General features: G+C 33.7%; 1 protein-coding gene and 1 pseudogene across 1 annotated transcript; one reads left to right on the plus strand and one right to left on the minus strand.

Annotated features, from left to right (window-relative positions):
• The first annotated feature begins 1,746 nt into the window (after positions 1–1,746).
• LOC148566397 (uncharacterized) lies at positions 1,747–3,450 on the plus strand (annotated as a pseudogene).
• A 9,474-nt stretch (positions 3,451–12,924) lies between these two features.
• PEL3 (HXXXD-type acyl-transferase family protein) lies at positions 12,925–16,757 on the minus strand. The gene is made up of 2 exons (XM_016348809.3): positions 16,242–16,757; positions 12,925–14,132 (listed from the first exon to the last, which is right to left on the minus strand). Exons 1-2 carry the CDS (start codon positions 16,671–16,673, stop codon positions 13,248–13,250), a joined length of 1,317 nt encoding a protein of 438 aa, XP_016204295.1. The 5' UTR covers positions 16,674–16,757; the 3' UTR covers positions 12,925–13,247.
• Between the last annotated feature and the right edge of the window lie 3,971 nt (positions 16,758–20,728).

A 20,728-nucleotide genomic window follows, 5' to 3' on the forward strand; every position in this document is an offset into this window, starting at 1 on the left:
AAGGCAAGGCTGGTGGCACAAGGATATGACCAAGAAGAAGGAATTGACTTTGATGAATCCTTTGCCCCTGTTGCCCGAATGGAAGCCATAAGACTTCTCTTAGCTTATGCTGCATTTTGTGGTTTTAAATTATACCAAATGGATGTGAAATGTGCATTTTTGAATGGAGTGATAGATAGAGAAGTGTATGTGGAGCAGCCTCCTGGTTTTGAAAATAAAGAGCATTTTGATCATGTTTTCAAACTATCTAAAGCTCTCTATGGTTTAAGACAAGCTCCTAGAGCTTGGTATGAGAGACTTAGCTCTTTTCTTTTGAAAAATGGTTTTCAAAGAGGCACCACTGACACAACTCTATTCATCAAGAACTCTAATGATTCTTTTATTCTAGTCCAAATATATGTTGATGACATTATTTTTGGATCAGCAAATGAATCCCTTTGTTCTGAATTTGGAAAACTCATGACAAGTGAATTTGACATGAGTATGATGGGTGAACTTAATTTCTTCCTTGGGCTGCAAATTAAACAAACTGAAAAAGGTATTTTCATTCATCAAGAGAAGTATGCCAAGGAATTAGTTAAGAAATTTGGTATGGAAAATGCCAAACCCATGGGAACTCCCATGCATCCTAATTCTAAATTAGATAAAGGAGAAAATGAGAAAGATGTTGATGAGACTAGGTATAGAGGAATGATTGGTTCTCTTATGTACTTAACTTCCTCTAGACCCGATATTGTGCAAAGTGTTGGATTGTGTTCTAGGTTCCAATCCAAACCAAAAGAGTCACATCTTTCTGCAGTTAAAAGGATCATTAGATATGTTCATGGCACATCCAATTTTGGTCTTTGGTATCCTAAGATTGATGATTTTTCTGCAGTTGGTTATTGTGATGCAGATTTTGCTGGTGATAGAGTTGATAGAAGGAGCACTTCTGGTTTATGTTGCTTCCTTGGGAAGTCCTTAAATGTATGGTCAAGAAAGAAGCAACCCACAGTGGCCCTTTCCACTGCAGAGGCTGAGTATATAGCTGCTTCTTCTTGTTGTTCTCAGCTTTTATGGTTAAAAACACAGCTTGCTGATTACAAATTAAAGGCTGAAAATATTCCCCTGCTGTGTGATAATATGAGTGCCATTAATATTTCTAAAAATCCAGTTTTGCACTCTAGGACTAAGCATATTGAAGTGAAATTTCACTCAATAAGAGAACATGTCCAAAAAGGGGATATTAGTATTCAATTTGTTAAATCAGAGGAGCAATTAGCAGATATCTTTACAAAACCATTAGCTGAGGATAGATTCTGCATGCTTAGGACTTGTCTAGGAATTTTGAGTTATGATTCCTTGTTTGAAAAATACTGATGTATTTGTTGGAGCTTTTTGTCTCATAAACAGGTATGAGACAATTCTGGGCAGGTGATGAACGTTTCCCTCAAGTCAACGTGTTCTGGGCTTGTTTCAAATGAATCTCAATTTGGGCCAACCTCAATATTCAGATCAAGAGTGGTCCAAATGTGTTTCTTTAATTTCTTATCACCTCAAGGCCCAAATATGAATGTTACAATCTTGTGTGTTAGTTTTTGATGACTTGTGTATTTCATGAAAGGTCTTCAATAAATGTTTTGTGGCCCAAAAGGTTTTCAAGAGGATTTAATTTTGGCCCAAAAAGTGTTTCAGGTTAATATTGTTGTTTTTCAAAATTTTAAAATTAATTTTTAAAATCAAATAAAATCTTTCTTGAATGAGGTCATGTCTTTTCAAGTCTTTTCAAATGGTGATGCAGTTGCATGGTTTTGGAAATTTGCTTTTGGGTACGGTTACCAACACTCCCTCTCTTCCCTCAATAACTCCTTCTCCAACACTTCGGTTTTCACCACTACCCTAACTACTCTTTCATCTTCTTAAATTGAAACTAACCAAATGAGGAAGAAAACCATAGCAAAAAGGGCTCCTCGTGAAAAGGTTTTCAAGCTACCCACAAAGCCATCCACTCGCTCTCAAGACCGCACCTTTACCCCTTCTCCTTCTCCTCCTACCTCTCCTCATCGCTGTGACCCCATGGCTCGAACCAAAAACACTCCAAGGTTTCCTGCCTCTGCCAAGCCGACGCCACCACCAAAGGCCACACCTTCCAAGCCTGGCTCCTCAAAACCAAGTTCAGCAAAGCCTGGCTCCTCCAAAGGCAAACGTCAGGCGACTAAGGAACCCATACCCGAACCAACACAACCAAAATCCAGGTCAGTTCCAATGCGATCTCAACGAGGTAACACTCGAGTCCCTCTCCAGAATGTTAAAGAACCAGACATTGGACCTTTTGATCACAAAGCTCACTTTTTGACTTCTCATTCGAACTATAACCCTTATAGATTCAAATCTGCCATGAACAATGATTTTTATGAGAAGGTTATCCAGTATCGTACCCTATGTCCCTCTTTTCTCGCTGATTTGCCATCTTTGACAAGAAAAGGTTTTCCTTTTGTTGATAACTTGATTTTTCTGGACTGGAATCACCTTTTTGATATCAAAAAACCTGTTTATCCCTTGTTGGTCAAAGAGTTTTATGCAAACATGACTTATCATGAGGGCACTGCTCACTCGTATGTCAAGGGCCGAGATATCGTTTTAAACAATGAGACCATCAGTGATGCTTTGAAGTATACTGATGTTGGGCCCTGTGCCTACACGTCAGTTAAGTGGGATGAAGGAGTTGGTGTTTCTTACAATGATGCCTTGGCTAGTATTTGTGAACATATCTCTTTAATAGATGGCATTACACCCACTCACAAAGCCCTAGGATATGAGCGTGCTCAACTGCACCGAATAGTCAATCATATTATTCTGCCTCAAAGCGGCTCATATCAAAGGGTTTCCTACACTGATACACTTGTTTTATATGCCCTTCTCACCAAAACTGAAATTTCATTTGCATATTTGATGGTTAGATACATGTTTGACTCTGTTAGAAGTGAAAAGGACAAAGCTCTTCCTTATGGCATGTTTCTGACTTGTATTTTTGAGTATTTTGGTGTTGACTTGACCAATGAGAAATATGAAAATAGACATTCATATCTAAAGGGAGGTGGTTCAGTGAAACAGCAAAAAGGACCAACTCGATCTGAGAGAGTGGTTCTAGATGATGATGATGAAGAGTTCATTCCAGATGATTCTACTGCTCCGTCCACTGAGGGTACTTCCATTTCCACTGGGAAGAAATCCACTCTGCTGAATGTGATCAGGGATGTTGCTCAAGAGTTTGTCTCTCAATCGAACCACTTGATTGAATTGAGCAAAGAGAAAAGGAAGCTGGCTAGCAAGCATGAGAACTTCCTGAAGAAGTCAAGGGATAGGGTGGCTGTACTAATGACTTTCATTGATAACCTTCAAAATGATGAAGATGCTGCCACTGATGTTGAAGAGGATGCTGTTTCGGAAGGGAATGGTTCTGATGCCTAGAATTTGTCTCATAAAAACTGCTGCTGATCTCTTTTTTGTCTCATGATTTCTGCTTCTTTTGCTACTTTTGAACTATTTCTTTTTGGATAACTGTAATAACTCTTACTATTGATGCTCTTTAGACAGCTTAATTAGTACTTTGATCTGTGCTCTAACTCTTTTCTGCAGGATACAAGACTTTGTTTTTGTTGCTCTTATCCGCCCTTGATGACAAAAGGGGGAGTAATAGCAATAGGGATAGGATAGTAGATCCTAGTATTTTTTTGGGAAATTTTTGCTACATTAATACTTATTTTCACATGCTGAATCTGTTTGCTGATGGTAATAGCTTGATGTTGGGCTGATTATGTGATGTTGCTTATCTGATATCCCTTAGCCAAGATTAATGTATTTTAGCTCTTTACTGTGATCTCTTTAAGATCAAAGAAAAATAGGAACAAAGAGGAAAGCACAAATTCAGGGGGAGCTAACCTTGAAAAGGATAGGGGGAGCAACATAAAATCAAAGGGAGTTTTCTAAACCTGACTCAAACTCATTTCCTTTTGATTATTGCTTAAATTATGTTTGTCATCAAGGGGGAGATTGTTGAGTTAAGAAATTAACTAAATTAATTAGTGATGACAAACATTATTTTTGGCAAAATAAATAATTAGAGTTGTTTAACTAATAAGTATACATTGCTAATTATTTAGGTTATGCTGCAGGCCATAATTCAATTTAAGCAGCCCAAGTTGAATGAATGACAAAACAAGGCTAATGGGCTGAATGGTAAGTATGAATAGATCAAGCCCAAGCCATTCATCTCAAACAAATTCATCAAAGAAGCATAGCAAGGCACCACGGGCTAAAGAGAGAAGAACCCGATCCAAGTTCAATTGTTTTTCAATTTCCCACCATCTGTTGATGAACCAAGAGCAACGTTCCTCTCCTCTCTAATCAAGTCACATCAAGATTTCAGAAAAAGCAAGAAAGAGAAAGAGAAGAAAAGCTTCTTCCATAAGCCATTAACCAAAGAAGCAAGAGAGAGAGAGAGTTGAAGCTTGAAGCACAGAAGCTAAAACAGAAATCCCAAGCTAAATCAAGCTTAAGAAAGGTAATCCATCTCATCTTGCATGCATCAAATCTTCATCATTTCTTCTCTACTCTCTGCTCTATCCGAAAATGGCATTCAAGAGAAAAGTTGATCTCTGTTCTTCACTGCTACAAATCCACGGTCACAAGAGATTCTTGGGGACCAAGTTGCATCTCTATGGTTCAGATTTGGTTGACCATTGGAAGACAATCTCGGCTACTCCTTCATGGCTTTCGGTCAAGTTGGAAAAGTTAGAAGCAAAGGTTCCTCTTTGATGTTAAAGAAGAAAAAGTAAGCTGGTGAGTTGGTGAAGCTCAAGGCTCAAGGTGTTGACCTTGGAAGAAGAACTCAGCCACATGCAAGGAGATATAAGAGGTTTGCTGTTCACTCAGAAACTAAGGAGAGAAAACCAGTGAGTAGAAGTTTTGTTCTGAGAGATAGCTCTTTGAAGAAGTTCATCTAACTGGACAGTGCTTCCTAATCAAAGGTGCATTTCGCCAGTATGAAAAACTAAATCAGAGGCTTGCTAATCTGGTTTTTCGCATAGCACAGAGGCTGTTGATGAAGTCAATCTCCTTCATGTTTTACTGATTGTAATGTACTTTTCTAAGCTTATCTTTCTGTAATTTCTTGAGAGAAAAGGATTGTGAGAAAGCTTGAGAAAAAGCCATGAGTGGAAAAAGGCTGGGAGATACACTTGAGAGAAAAGCCTAGAGTTATTTTCTGATTTCTTTAGGTTGATTAAGTGTCTTGTATCTAGTATCTGAATGGTATCCCTTTCTTAGTTGGGTTAGCACTAAGAGGTATAGTTAGGTATTAGCATAACCAATGTCAAGTTAGGTTAGAACTTGAGTATGAAAGGATTGAGTCAATCCTGTGTTATTGGTGTATGTAATACTGTTTACTATAGTGAAATTCTTCCACAGTTGTGGAGGAGACTGGATGTAGGTTGCATAGCACAAGGCAACCGAACCAGGATACTTGCTGGTGTTAGCTTTTTTCTTCTCTGCTGTGTTCTGTTTTCTGATATTCATGAGACAAAAATAAATTGTCTCATAAATTTCCGCTGCTAAGTTAAAACAGAATCAGAATTGCAAATCTGTTTTAAAAAGGTAACAACAGTAATTAAAAAGGAAGGCATAGATTCAACCCCCCTTCTCTAAGCCTACCACAACCTTCATTACCGTATATTTGTCAATAGGATATTCTCAAGATGAACACAGTAATAGAGTTTCCTTTGACTTGCGACTGTCATAGTAATTAACAATGTATTTATTATACTTTGATTCTAGACACCTAATACCCTAGGGTGCTAGTTGAATGGATATTGGGTATGATTTAAATACTTGTAGAATTAATGATTAGTCAATAAGGAATCCGTCAACTCTCGGTAAAGAGTTTGAGCTCTATGATTATAATGACTGAAATGAATAAAACCTTGGCCAAGGGGATTGAATGAATGAAGAAATGAGTTTCTTAGGTCATTCACAGTTCATTATAATAATGGTAACAAGTTAGAGTTTGACAATTAAACCATACTCTAAAGGTTAACCAAGAGCTGGAAAGATGGAAGGAATTATACTTAGTTCTTCTAAGGTTCTTAGTAAAAATATATTACTTCATACTATCGGATCGTTGAGGAGTGTTGCTAGACACCAACCTTGATTAGTAAATTTAGTATGACTAATTTACTACCCGCTTAGTATCGAACCTATGGGGTCACACACTAACGAGTGTTCTAATCTTTGCTATAGAATTATTTAATTATTTATTTTGATTTGATCAAATAAATAATTATATTAATTCAAATGGAATATTATTATATTCTTTGCTAGCACCAAGAATATAATAATAATATGATAATTGAGAATATTAAATGAGATTTGAGAATAATTAGTTATTCTATTTTTGAATTTGAATTATAAATTTGGATGAGATCCAAATCGGTTATGTTTTAAATTGTTATGATATAATTCATAAAATTTGAAGGATTCAGTTTGGAATTTAAAGATATGATTTAAATTTGAATTGAGAATCAAATTTAAAATCAGTAACAAATCTCATACTATATATATGTATGCCAATAGTAGAGTAATACAAGTGAAGATGAGAATAAAACACAAGGGTTTTATTCCTTTACCTCTACACACATAAACGTATGTGAGCCTAATTCTTGGAGAAGAATTTTATGGTTTGCAAAGAGTTGCAAGAGGTTTCTCAATTTAGATCAGATGTCCATTGGTCAAGGAGTTGACAGCAAAGGTTGGTCTCGGTATGGATACGTATAGAGTCTTCGTACAATCGAAGAATAAAGTTTTTACTAAAGCGTCTAAAGGTATTTAGATCTGATCTATATATTAAATTATTGGAATAAAATTTAAGCACAAAATAGATCTTTAGGATTACTTTCTTTTCTTCCGCTGCGTGTTATGAACACATGGTAATCCTTCAGAAGCAGTAGTCAGAGACTGATATTCTACTATCTGGACATGCTGCCCAATCTGCATCTGAGTAGCCGGAAGAGAGCAGGTCTGAGGAGGCAGAGAAGAAGAGACTTGCTGCGGGGGTATTCTTCAAGTATTTGAGAATTCGGAGAGCTGCACTATAGTGGGCAGTGGTAGGGCAGTCCAAATAATGGCTTAATTTTCCCACCACGAACGAAAAGTTTGGCCATGTTGTTGTAAGGTAGACAAGTCTGCCAATGAGGCGTCTATAAGCTGACATGTCTGAGAACGCTGGTGTTGAATCCTTGGCCAGTTTGGTTGCATAATCCATCGGAGTTGTGGCAGGCTTGCATTCGATCATTTTGTATTCAGTAAGCAAGTCCAAGACATATTTTCTTTGGTGAACTGCAACACCAGTGCTTGATCTAGCTATCTCAAGACCCAGGAAGTACTTTAAATTGCCAATATCTTTTATTTTGAATGCTGCATGCAATTGTTACTTGGTGATGTTGATCTCTAATTGGTCATTCGCTGTGATGATTAGGTCATCTACATAAACGAGAACAACAGTAAAAACACCATTGTTTGATTTAGTGAATAAGGAGTAATCATGTTTGGACTGTGAGTAGCCTAAGCTCAAGAGTAAAGAAGTCAGTTTGACATTCCATTGCCGACTGGCCTGTTTGAGGCCATAGAGCGACTTGGTTAATTTGCAAACCATGCCAGATTTCTCCACGTTGAAGCCTGGAGGTAAACTCATGTAAACTTCTTCATCTAAATCGCCATGGAAAAAAGCCGTATTAACGTCGAGTTGTAGAAGCAACCAACCCTTTGTTGCTACTAAGGCTAAGAGAATCCTGAGTGTATTCATTTTTGCAACCGAGCTGTAAGTATCAAAGAAGTCAAATCCTTGTCTTTGATTGTACCCTTTTGCTACGAGCCTTGCTTTATGTCCCTCAATGCTGCCATCGGGTTTCAATTTTAATTTGAAGACCCATTTACAACCTATTGATTTCTTGCCTGGAGATAAAGGAGTGATCACCCAAGTCTTATTTGTATTCAAGGCTTCTAACTCAGTTGAAATAGCATCCCTCCAACAAGATTCGGTCACAGCTTCTTCATCATGTTTTGGCTCAACGGATGATGCAATACTCACAGACAAAGTTCTATGTGCAGTTGAAAGATTATGATATGATAAAATTATTAGAAAAATAGGATACCTACAATTGGTTGTGGTTGCTGTCTCTTTGAAAGTTTGCATGTAATAAAAATTCTCTAAATGAGCTAGTTTTCTTTTTATTCTTTCAGATCTTCTAAGGGATTGTTGTGAGTGAGCATGATGAGATGATGTAATGCTATTGTTATTATGTGATGATGATGTATGTAATTGAATAGGAGGGTTTAAAGAAATTGTGGTAGGGATATGCAGCAAAGTGGTTTGGGTGTATGTGAATATGTCATCAAAGGTAAGTGATGCATGGGGTTTATTGTGAGTTGGGTCTAATGATGCCAAATGAGACGCTGTAGTATTACTTTCTTTAAAAGGAAAAATGTTTTCATAGAAAACAATATCTCTAGATACTAGCAATTTATTATTGGTGATGCCAAGCAATAAGAAATCTTTTGTGCTTTCTTTAAAACCAAAAAATACACACTTTTTGGCTCTAGCATCTAATTTAGTCCAATGAGCTGACAATGTGAAAATGTATGCAAGGCACCCAAACACTTTGAAATTTTCAAAAATTGTGATTTTGTGATAAAAAATCTCAAAGGGACTTTTGTTGTCTAGTAAATTGCTGGAAATTTGGTTGACAATTTGAGTGGCATATACCACTGCCAAGTCCTAGTAGCAATGTGGAACACAAGACTCATACAAGATTACTCTGGTGACTTGAAGCAAATGCTGATGCTTTCTTTCAACAATCTCATTCTATTGAGGAGTTTCAACACAAGAGAATTGATGTATAATTTCCTTTGATTTGTAAAATTCATGAATTTGAAATTCTTTTTCATTGTCAGATCTGGTGCATTTAACTTTCTTTTCAAATTGAGTGTGAGCAAAAATTACAAATTGTTGAATTAAAACTATTGCATCAGATCTCAAATTCATTGGAAAAATCTATGTATATCTACTATAATCGTCCACTATTGTTAAAAAATATGTATTTTCCTTTATAAAAATGACATTGATGGGACCCCAAATATCTACATGAATGGGTTCAAATGAAGATTGAGTTTTAGAAAAACTGGGAAGAAAATGTTTTCTTTTATGCTTAGACAAGTGACATGAATCACAAGGAAGAGCAGCAACATCTTTATTAAATTTGAACTTTAAAATTGTGGGATGCAACTGTTGCATGGAATGCAATTTATTAAATGGAATATGCCTAGTCTAATATGCCAAAGTGCTTGATCAGTGTGGTGTGTGACTGGTGAAGCTCTTGCTGTTTGTATGGACATAGTTGTGTGAGTGTTCAATTTCTTAGTATCTGATTTTATTGCATACAAATCCTCAATGAGTTTAGTTGCTCCAATCATCTTCATTGTATGATAGTCCTGTATCTCACAACCAAATTTATTAAAAATAAATTGGCAATCAATTGACTCTATTAATTTTGAGACTAAAATCATATTTAATGCAAAAGATGGAATGTAAAGAACATCAGTGAGATACAATGTGTTAGAGATTTTGACTATGCCAGAAATTGAAGTTGTGACAATGCTTTTGTTTGGGAGCCTAACTCTAACAGGATTGATTGTTTGATGTGAATGAAATGCATCAAAAGTATGTGTAACATGGACTGTGACTCCTGTGTCAATAACCCAAGAGTCACTATTCTGTGACAAAACTATGGACATGATCACAAAATTACCTTCATCGGAAGACGTAGGGTCTGTGACAGTGAAAATGTTGTTCACATTATGAGAAGTGGTGACTCCATGGTGTTGGAGCAATGTTAGTAGAGCTTGCTTTTGGTCTAGTGTAAATGAGGCTTGGAAGATACTACTTCCTTCCTTGTAGATATCAATAGTGTCACTGCCTTTCTCATCATGGGCTGTCTTGGCTTTGAGGTGTGGGAGGAAGCCATGCTTTCTGTAGCAATGGTCCACTAAATGGCCCTCTCTGCCACAAAATGAGCATTGCTTAAGGGTGTTTCTTCCTCCATAACCTTTACCTCTGCCACCTCTCCATCTTTTCCACGACCTCTGCCTCCGAAGGAGGTGTGACTATTTTGATTGCTGATTGCATTGATTTGCAAGTTGGAATTCATGAAATCTGAATTGGAAGCTTGTCTCTCTTGTTGTAAAAGCATCAAGAAAACTGTATCTATTGGTAGGAGGGGTTTCATCAGCATTATGTTGGATCTGACCGTGGTGTATTGTTCATTCAATCCACGTAAAAATCTAACAACAAATGTATCATCTTTATAGGTTCTGATAATGGAGGAACAATTGCAATTCGAGACACAATGCACGTGGAAAGAGGTCTATAATCCTCCAATTCTTCCCGTATGCTTTTCAACTGTGTAAAGTAAGGTGTTATGGATAGGTCACCTTGCTTGATCGAGAAAAGACCCTCTTCAAGTTCTGCAATTTGGAACATATCTCCTTGGTAAAATCTCTTCTTTAAATCTTTCCACAAATTGTTAGCCACACCATTCCAAATCACACTATTTTGAATATCTTGGTTGAAAGATAAATTGATCCAAGAAACTACCATCGTATTACACTTTTTTCATGCTTCATAAGTTGGATTAGTTTCAATCGGTTTTGAGAGAGAACCATCAACAAATGCGATCTTGTTCTTCGAAATTAGGGCTCGCAGCATCAATCTTGACCACGAATTATAATTCTTGTGATTTAATATTTCAGATATAAGGGGGTTACCTGGACTATCATCAGGATGAAGAAAGAATGGGAATGAGGGATCCATGATAGGATTAGCTAGAGGACGAGGAGAATTTGCCTAAAAAGTGTTGATCTGAGCTACTAGATAAGCTAGGGCATTGAGATCGATGCCACTAGGTGCTGGCGGTGTGTTAATCATTGTAGGATCCATGGCTTGAAGTTTAAAATTCAACGAATCTGAGTGCAGATTCGGACCTTCTTTTCTTAATCTCGTTGATAAAAAATGCTTTTCGTTTCAAGATGTGTGAAACTAGACAAATCTCATCAATCTCTATGGTATGAGTTCAAGAAAAGAGGAGAAAACAAGAAGGGAGAAAGAAATTGAAGGGAATAGAAATTCAGAGAAAAAATGTGAAAAAGTGTGATCGAAGTGATCGAAGAAAAGTGTGAAATATTAAGGAGAAGAAACGGAACAGAAAAAGTGATCAAAGTGATTGCAAGCGACAATCGCTCACCGCACCATGTTAAATTCATAGTTAGAAGACATTGAAAATGAAAGATAAACTTGAATTGAAGTTCTGAATGTGAAAATCCCACAAACCAGAAGAAGAGAGGGTGAAGTTGAGGGAACTAACAATCCTAGTTCTCACTCTATAAATCTGATGACTTTTTCACTAACAATTGATTATATAGTATATACTCTAAACTTGTAACTAACTATCTGTACTCACTCTTTATATATATATTAGTTATATTACCCAAGTGACATCTAATGAAAATAAGGTTATGGTTAATTATCCTACTATTGAATAAATTCGTTTTATATAAGAACAAGCAAAATTAGATCTCTCTTTTGGTCATTTTTTTTATTTTGATTTTTTCTTTTTATTTTTCTCCTTGTCTGTCCCATAATAAGAAGCTAATAACATAGAATTTTGTTCTCTAAACTGCATACATAAGAGAGATGTAAGACATCGTCTAATTCAAGCTCAATTATCAATCTAAGTGTAGGTAAGTGGCATGGTACTCTACAATTTATATACACATAATAACAATTTTTTTTTTTAATAAAATATGAATAATTGAGTAGATATCAGTTATGCGTTTTTCTTGGAAGTGATATGAATTTTTGTATTTTGTGGTCAGAATTTTTGATCTCAGTAATAAAAAATAAAAAATGAGCGATGATATCAGATATGAAGATTTGAAGAAAGGGTTGGACCAAGCTAGGATTTTTTTTTTTGTTTTTTTTGGTAATTGACCAAGCCAGGATTTAATTTTATGTTTTAATCCACAGAAAGCAAAAGCATACAATAGGCCCACAATTTGCATCTACAAGATTTCATGGTTAGATGTAAAAAAAAAAAAAAAAAAACTAACAACAACAACTAAGCTTCAACTGACCAAAACATAAAAATAAATAAATAAACTAAACAAAATAAATAATTAAGACTTCACCAACTATATAATTGCTTAATTATAAGATAACATGAATTTCATCACTTGACCCTAAAATTTCTCTTGTTCATATCTCATCCACACATATGATAGATCTATGTTTAGGTGTTGTCATGCATCTCGAGTTGTCAACCTTTTTTTTGAATCATATGTTCCCTCAACTTATAATACCTTACAACTTACAAGTGTTTGTGAAATTAAACCACTATTTAATGGCCACATGCACCGATTTGATGTCACTCATCCCCGAAACTAGAAACTAGATACTAGAAACTGCCGCATATATTTATTTAATCGATAATATTGGAAAGATAAAAAAAATCAAAATTTATTTTATTTAATATTTATTAATTATTGTTAGAATTAATGAATATTAAATAAGATAAATTTTAATTATTTTTGACTAATTTTTTTAGTTATTAAATATTTTTAGTATTTAATTTAATCCAACATTTTTCTCTGTTTGGTGATAGTACATACAAGTGAATCTATTATGAAGGGTTAGAGAAAATATGTGGTCTAATGTCTCATTTTTCTTTAGTTACCAAACATTTCTATTTTTCGTTAATAATACAATAAAGACCAAAAGTATTCAAATAAAAATGAAAACCACAGGAACTAATTACTTATTTTATATATGCATTCAATCAATAACCATAACCATAACCATAACAATAACCAATAATCATATCCATAACCATACATGGTTAATTACTAAGAACGAAAAACCCACAATCATAATAAAAATTGAAAATTACATGACATTAGTATAGATAATAACAAGGTAACTATTCATATAAAAACAATATTTTCATGCAAAAATATAGATAAGAATTGCATTAAATAATTTGACATATATATATGTCAATATCTTATCTATTATTTTTACCTGAAAACATGGATCTTCAAGTGAATAACTACCGAATAGCAATAATGACCTAATTTTAATTTATTGGAAAGAGAGAATGAAAATGTTAAACCTCAAGAAGGAAGTCTTTGTCTTTCTCCAAAATCTCCATAGCATGAGGGTCCAAAGTCAACTCAACATCAATGCTCCTACCACCACTCTTGCCGGGATACAAATAAATCATACCATCAAATTTGTTATTGGTTCCACTTCTCACATTTTCAGGCTTCCCCCATCCAAAATCAATGTCATAAACTTTAAACCTAGGAGAGCTTCCCACAGCCACACAATTCACTCCAGCATCCTTGAATTCAAAAATCTTTGGTGCACTCTCCCACTCTTTGTTTCTTTCATCAATTGCTTTAGCATTGTGGGCTTCAATTGCTTTTTGGATCAATGATGCACCGAATTGTGGTGGATGGGCCAACAGAAGCCCACCTGCTGTCACCGTGAATATGGCTTGGATAAGGTTTCCAAAATAGGCCTCTGGCATTGGTGGGTCGATCCGTTTTCTACAATCTACGAATACGGTAAAGACTGTGTAGTCTTCGGGCTTTAGGTTACGGGCCAGGGTTATGTGGCGCCAAACATGGGCCGAGAGAGCTTGGAATGTTGAGAATGCCTTTGAGCCGTCCGATGGTGGGTTTTCGTTGACCGTTGACTTGATCTTGTCGATGGCAGACTCGGAAAATTTGAAGATCTTTTCTCTTAATTTGGGCTTGGGCTTTTCCTCATTCTCGGATGGAAGCCCATTGGGCTCCGGCAATGAGAGGTCAAGCTTCACGCGGGTGTTTCGGGCCTTGGTCCGGTCAAGGAAGGGTGGGGCTACTGTTGATGGTGCGCCGCTGCAGATCTCGGCCCATGAACTCATGAATTGCCACGTGGAAGTCCCATCAAGGACTGCATGGTTGAAGGCACAGCCCATTGCAAGCCCATCTTTCAGTTTGGTCAGCTGTTCACAACACACAAAAAAAAAATCTCTTAAATATTTTCCACATAGATTAAGTACTTGTTTGGGCACTTATTTTGATAATGAAAAAAGATATTTTTATATTTTTTAGCGTGTTTGGCAAATTTTTAGTAGTAAAAGTAAAAGTACTAGGAAAATAAAAAAATATTTTTTTAGAAGCTGTAATTTACATATTTTTTTAAAAGATATTTTTCTCTTAAAAAAAGATATTTTTCATGTAATAAATAAAAAAAAAGTACTTTTATATTGTTATATCCAAACTTAATTGATAGATAAAAATATCTTTTTGCATGAGATACCCAAATATAAAATTACTTTTACTTTTTCATAAGATCTTTTAAAAAAAGATAATTCAAAAAAAGATATTTTCTTAAAAACTCATCCAAACAAGCTCTAAATTTAGTATAAAGGTAATTTCAAAATAGGGTAACATGGGGTGATTTTTCACCATGCCTTATCTTGAGAGCTTAAAACTTTCAATTTATTAGACTACCTACACCCTTACCTTTGTATTGAATGTGACATGGTTCTATTTATTACCACAATGAAAAGTTAGAGATAGCAAAGGCAATGGTCCCAAACTGACCCTTTAATTTATGAAAACATTTATCAAGATAAACTTAAAACCTGTACTTTGGGAAATAAGTATTTAAGCACTTATGATTAAGGGAGTTTCATTTCCATGTAATTGTATGTTATTATACACTCAAAAGTTGAAAAAAAAAAAGTACTAATTTAAGAAAACATTTAGGAAGGTGTATTGTTACTAAATACTAATATTTTTTTTTTCATGCAAAAGCAGAGTCTCATGAATTGGTAATCATGAATATCACATGCAATGCAGCATGCAAGTCACTAAATGTGGTAGTTGAGTTCAGTTGCCTTGGATTGGGTCCATTAATATATCTGTTACTAGGACCATTCTAAAATTCAACTTAATGATTTGAACCAAATGAAAGGGAAGAAGAAGCCGTTTCCAGTTTCAACTCATTAATAATCCTATTAAATAGCCTACTCATTCTTGTTTTGACAACTTGCTAAGCTAAGTAGGATATAAGAGAGACTAACTAATTTGCATTATATAACTAAGTTAACCTACAATCTCATAACTAAAGTCTTAATCAATTTACCTTATAAGTTATAACATAAAACAAGTACATCTATCATCACCTTTTAAAAATGGTGTAAAATATGTGTATATTATGTTGCATTATGAAGCTATATCCAAATTAAATCCTTCTTTTAAAGACACATTTTAAAAATACATAAAGAAATATTTTACTAAAAATTATTTAAAAAAAATAATCCTTTTAACATTTTTAGTATATTAAATACATAAAAAATTAAAAAATAATATTATTATATTCTTAAAATATATCTTTATGACATAAGATAACTAAATTTATATAATATCTCATACAAATGATCTTACCCTACAAAGTTCATTCTGTTGAAATTAATATGACAATTATCCTCTTAAATCATAGTACCCTAATAAAAAATATTAAATAAAAATTTGAATTTAATTTTGATGCATTCTCAGTATAAAACTATTTTACATATGCATTCAATCACATAATGTCACATTAGCAAAAATAATTATCTTCCACCTTTCACGTTGACTGCGTGATATTAGCGTTTGGTAGAGAGATAGAGACTGAAAGACTGATACTGAGAGACAGAGACTTAGAGACAGAGACTGAAACAAATCTCAGTATTCTGTTTGGTGCAAAGTGGGAGACAGAAATTGAAACGAGAATGAAGCTTTAATTTAATTTGTACAAAGGGTAAAATTAGAATTAATTAATTGAAATAGGGTATTTTAGGTATAAAATGTTATTAAAATTTCAGTTTTCGTCTCTAAAAATTTCAGTCTCCTTTGTCCCCATTTTTTGGAGGTACTGAAATACTGAAATTTTAGGGATAGAGACAGAAATTTTAGTACCAGTCTCTGAGCCAACAAATATAATACTGAGTCTCAGTCTCCCGGTCTCTGTCCCACTACCTCAAAACAAACGTTAATGAATGTGATTGCAAGACTTTCTATCAGTGCATCAAAATCAAACTCTTAAGTTATAAGAAAAAAGTTACCTGAATTGCAAGCAAAGGCCTATGCATGCCTTCTAAATTCAAGATACCATTGTAAGGAACAAGTTCCATCAAGGAACTGCTACTCTCAGAAACAGCAAGATCTTCAACACCAACATCCTCAGCAACAGCCTCAGTTACTTCAACACCTTCCATTTCATCATCATATTCCACTCTGAAAACTCCTTCTTCATCTTTTCCTATCTTCCCTGCTAGCTGATGAAACTCCTCAAGAACCACACTTAGACCCTCTTTCACCTTCTCCACCATTCCTTCAAAGTCATTCCCTTTATAAAACAGCAGCTTCTGGTTGTAGTAAAATGCTAAGTATGGAAGATCAAAGGTCACAAGTTGATACTCTTTTCTTCCAATGTTCTTCTTTGCCTTCACATGGCTCTTACCTGTGATCTTCAGATTCAGAGACTCTGCTGCCATTTTTCACAATGATAAAAATAAATAAATAAATACAATTTGAAGTAACAATTTTATTTGATGTGTGTGTTGGAGTGAATTTTGATTTTTATAGACAGCTTGCATTTGAGTGATGTTGTTGGATAGCATTTATGGAATCCATGGAAGTGGTTGTGACCAATTAATGAGCCCTTTACTCTGTTAGCTTTGGTAGGAGGTAGTAATTTAATTTTTTCTTTTAAGTAAAAGTTTTAGAAATTGTTACATTTTTTTATGCCTAATGATGCCTAAAATCAAAGCATCTAAAACTATAAATCTATGTATGTAGGTCCATTTCATATGTCACACTTCAAATATGTACTTTGATCTTCAAATTTGGAAGTATGCATTTGCTCTGAGCACATGAACATGCTTCCCCAATTTTTTTGGAATTGGATTTTTAAAGGATAAATAAATGTTTTGTGTAGTGATAGTGACTTATATATTAAATTAGCACAATTTTTTTTATATTAAAAGAGTATAAACATTATACAAAATGAATAGATATAGTATAGAGCTTTTTAACTTAATGATAAGTGATCCATTCAATGCTATCAAATGTTAAAAGAATAAGCTTTATTACAACATATTTATTTAAACAAATTTGTGTCCGTTGGATAGATTAAAAAATAGAAAGAAAGAAAAGGAATATGGTTATAATGTTAGTTATTGTTGTGACTTGTGAGACTAATTATAAGGTCACAATACACATCCTCAAAGTCATTGTTATGTGATGACTTTCATGTTAACCTTTTAATGGTCCAGCTTAGATTGTAGATACTTGTCTTTTTTTGTATCATTCTTGCCGAATATTAAAACACGCCGTCTGTTCTGTTAAGGATCCTTTCAGCTATTTTATTAATTGAATTTAATTTTAATCTATTTTCAGTGTAAAGTAATTTTATATGTACATTCAATTATGTAATATTATATCAAAAAAATAATTATTTTTATATTAATCGTGTAAATAGTTATATAAAAAAACGAATGTAATTATACTACTGTATTAAATATTTTATGTTATCAGTGTATTAAAATTAAATTCTATTAATTTGTAGATGTTTACCGTCCATTTCCACAAGTCTAACATGTATATATCAATAATTTCCAACCTAATTTTCTCACTAATACTAATGGCTTAATAGATGTTTTCAGTTTTCTACATAAAGACATTTGAGAATAAGGTTTCACTGTGATGTTTTTTTTTTCCCTAACCCATCCTTAAATTGGTCTAAGTTTTTATGCATGCATGAGGGGGTTAAATAAGTCCCATAAATTTTTATTAATCATCATAATGTGTATCACATTTGTGCTCAAACTATTTTGTATCTATTGTCATATTTGACCTATACTAATGTAAATAGTTAAATTTTACATAAAATACAACAAAATTACGTCGTTTGTATAATGACAGATAAGATGAAAAAATGGTGTAAGATAAAAAAAAATGTAAATGACTATTTTAATTTAACAGAAGTTTAGAATATTAACTTGACTCATATATAAAATTTGTGAGATCAATTTAAATATATAGGGTGGATTTATTAAAGTTTTTACTTAAAATTGCGTTTAATAAAATTCCCTACTAGAAAAGTTATTTTTAACGGCTATTTATTTTGTTTTTTGTTACGGCCTGGCCCAAACAGCATATGGGCCGACCTGACTTGTGGATCACCCGACTCGAACGGTCGGGCTTGAGCTGTTCAACCTCCTACCTAGACACGCGTTCCTTACAGCTCCGTTACAGCTGTGTGGAGAAAGTTTCGAGGAAGTTGGGTCTACCTTTATGGGACCTACCTCCGACACGGTATATATGGGGAGGGTCCTACTCCTCCCCAAAGGTACGTCACATACAATTCTTTCACTTTTCGCCTGCACATTGGACTGACTAGAGCGTCGGATTGTCTTTGCAGGTGACACCCCCTCTCCACATAAAGAGCTCGGAAAGTCGGTTACCCCTCCTTCGACACAGCAACGCGGAACCAGGCGATCCCCCCTCTCATCGACCGAAGTACCAACCCGAACCGTTCGGTACCCGACCTACCGAACACTTTTAGTGGTAATAAAAATCATCATTAATAATTTACTGGCAATTAGACATTAGCGCTAAAAAGTTTCAGCAGTAATTATACAATTGTCGGTAAAACTTTTTTATTGGTTGCAAAAAAATAGAATAAAACCTAAATCAGCCCCTGACAATTACCTCGAAAGACAACGAGGTCCCTGACAAAAAAAAAATCCCAACCCGGCCCCTGACAAAAAAAAAACCCAACCCGGCCCTGACAATTACTTCGAAAGGACAACGAGGCCCCTGTGCCAAAAAATATCAATGTTATTTTTTTTGGCACAGGGGCTAATCAGTCCCAAAAAAATTATCAGGGGCCGGATTGGGTGTTTTTTTTTCTTGAGGGCTTCGTTGTCCTTTCGAAATAATTGTCAGGGGCCGGATGGGGTATTCACTCCAAAAAAATATAATTGCTATCATAATATACAGTAATAATGACAAATATATAATTGATACAAAAACATTAGTTAAATAAGATGTATAATAGTTATTATGTTATTGCTACTAAAGTTTGTCAATAAAAATAATTTTTGTTGTAGTAATTGCTTTTAATATTTAAAATATTTTTAAATAATTTTAAATATAATAAAAAAAATAAAAATAAATAATATAAATATTCATTAATATATAAAATTATATTAAATTTTTTATTTTAAAAAATATCTTTATAAATATTTAAAAAAACACTCTTAATGTTTCAAAACTAAGAACATAAATAATTCTCTAAAATTTTACCAAACCAAAATATACTCTTATTTAATTTTTTGTTATTTTGGCAAAATAAGTAGTAGATAGCAAATCCATTGAAGATTTTATAAGACCCCTGATCACAAGTTAAATAAATCTGCTTATATTAATGGTTTTACATAAATTGTCAACTGGCAAAGGCAATTCCTCTCTTACTCCATATTTGTGTCAAAGTTTTTCAAAATCCATAATAAGATAAAATTGGACTCCATATCTATAAAAAATTAATGAGCCGAGATTAGAGGTACATATATGCCAGGTAGCTACTATTATTTTAGCTTAGGTCCAGACAATCAAGCTAGTTAATTATTTTTCTTAGGGGTAATCAAAGGCTAATATATATATATATATATATATATATATATATATATATATATATATATATATATATATATATATATATATAGTAGCATTAGAATTTTGGAATACGTAATTTAAAAGAATATGTCTTGTTAGATCAACAAGAAAATCAAGCCATTAAGGATTAATCAATTGCCTTTTTCAATTTTCCGTAAAAACGAAAAGCTTATGTTGGAAATATATCGAATTATTAGTTCGTCATCTCAACATGTCACACTAAGATTATTATATTCTTGAACATTTCACTCAGTTAACAATTTTACTACCTTATATCAACCAAACATACTTTTAGTGAACAGTAATAATGTTGCTGGTTTTCAATTTATTGTGTTGCAGAGCAGTTATTCATAGGTAGGTACAGTTTCTTCAAAACTCCAATTAATTTGCTTGCCATATTGTCAATTCAATTTGAGAACCAGGACAATAGATTATTTATTTATTTATTTATGATATATTATTCTTATTTACACATCACTACATTCAATGAAATAAAAGATCAGCTAAAATAACCTAATAATACATGAGAAATTTTTGAAGACAAATAATTTTAATATTTATTATTATTATTTATTTGACTAATACAAATACTAAATTCTCATTTTATTAATTTATGACGTAGATGTAAACTATATTGATTAAGGTATAAATTGTATTGATTTATGTGTGTAAAATTATAATAAATATAAATATAAGTACAAATTATATATTTTTTGTATTCTGTGTAAAATGTATGTAAATATGGGTACAAATTATTATTGACTAAGTGCTAATAAAAAATAATAATATTTGTTGACCATATAACATTGTTCATAATACATATATAATATGATTTTGCTAGAAAACTATTTAAGAAGATAGTCAATTAGAA

This window comes from Arachis ipaensis, chromosome B5 (assembly GCF_059453495.1).
Source record: "Arachis ipaensis isolate K30076 ecotype BB chromosome B5, ASM5945349v1, whole genome shotgun sequence".
NCBI classification, from domain to species: Eukaryota; Viridiplantae; Streptophyta; class Magnoliopsida; order Fabales; family Fabaceae; genus Arachis; species Arachis ipaensis.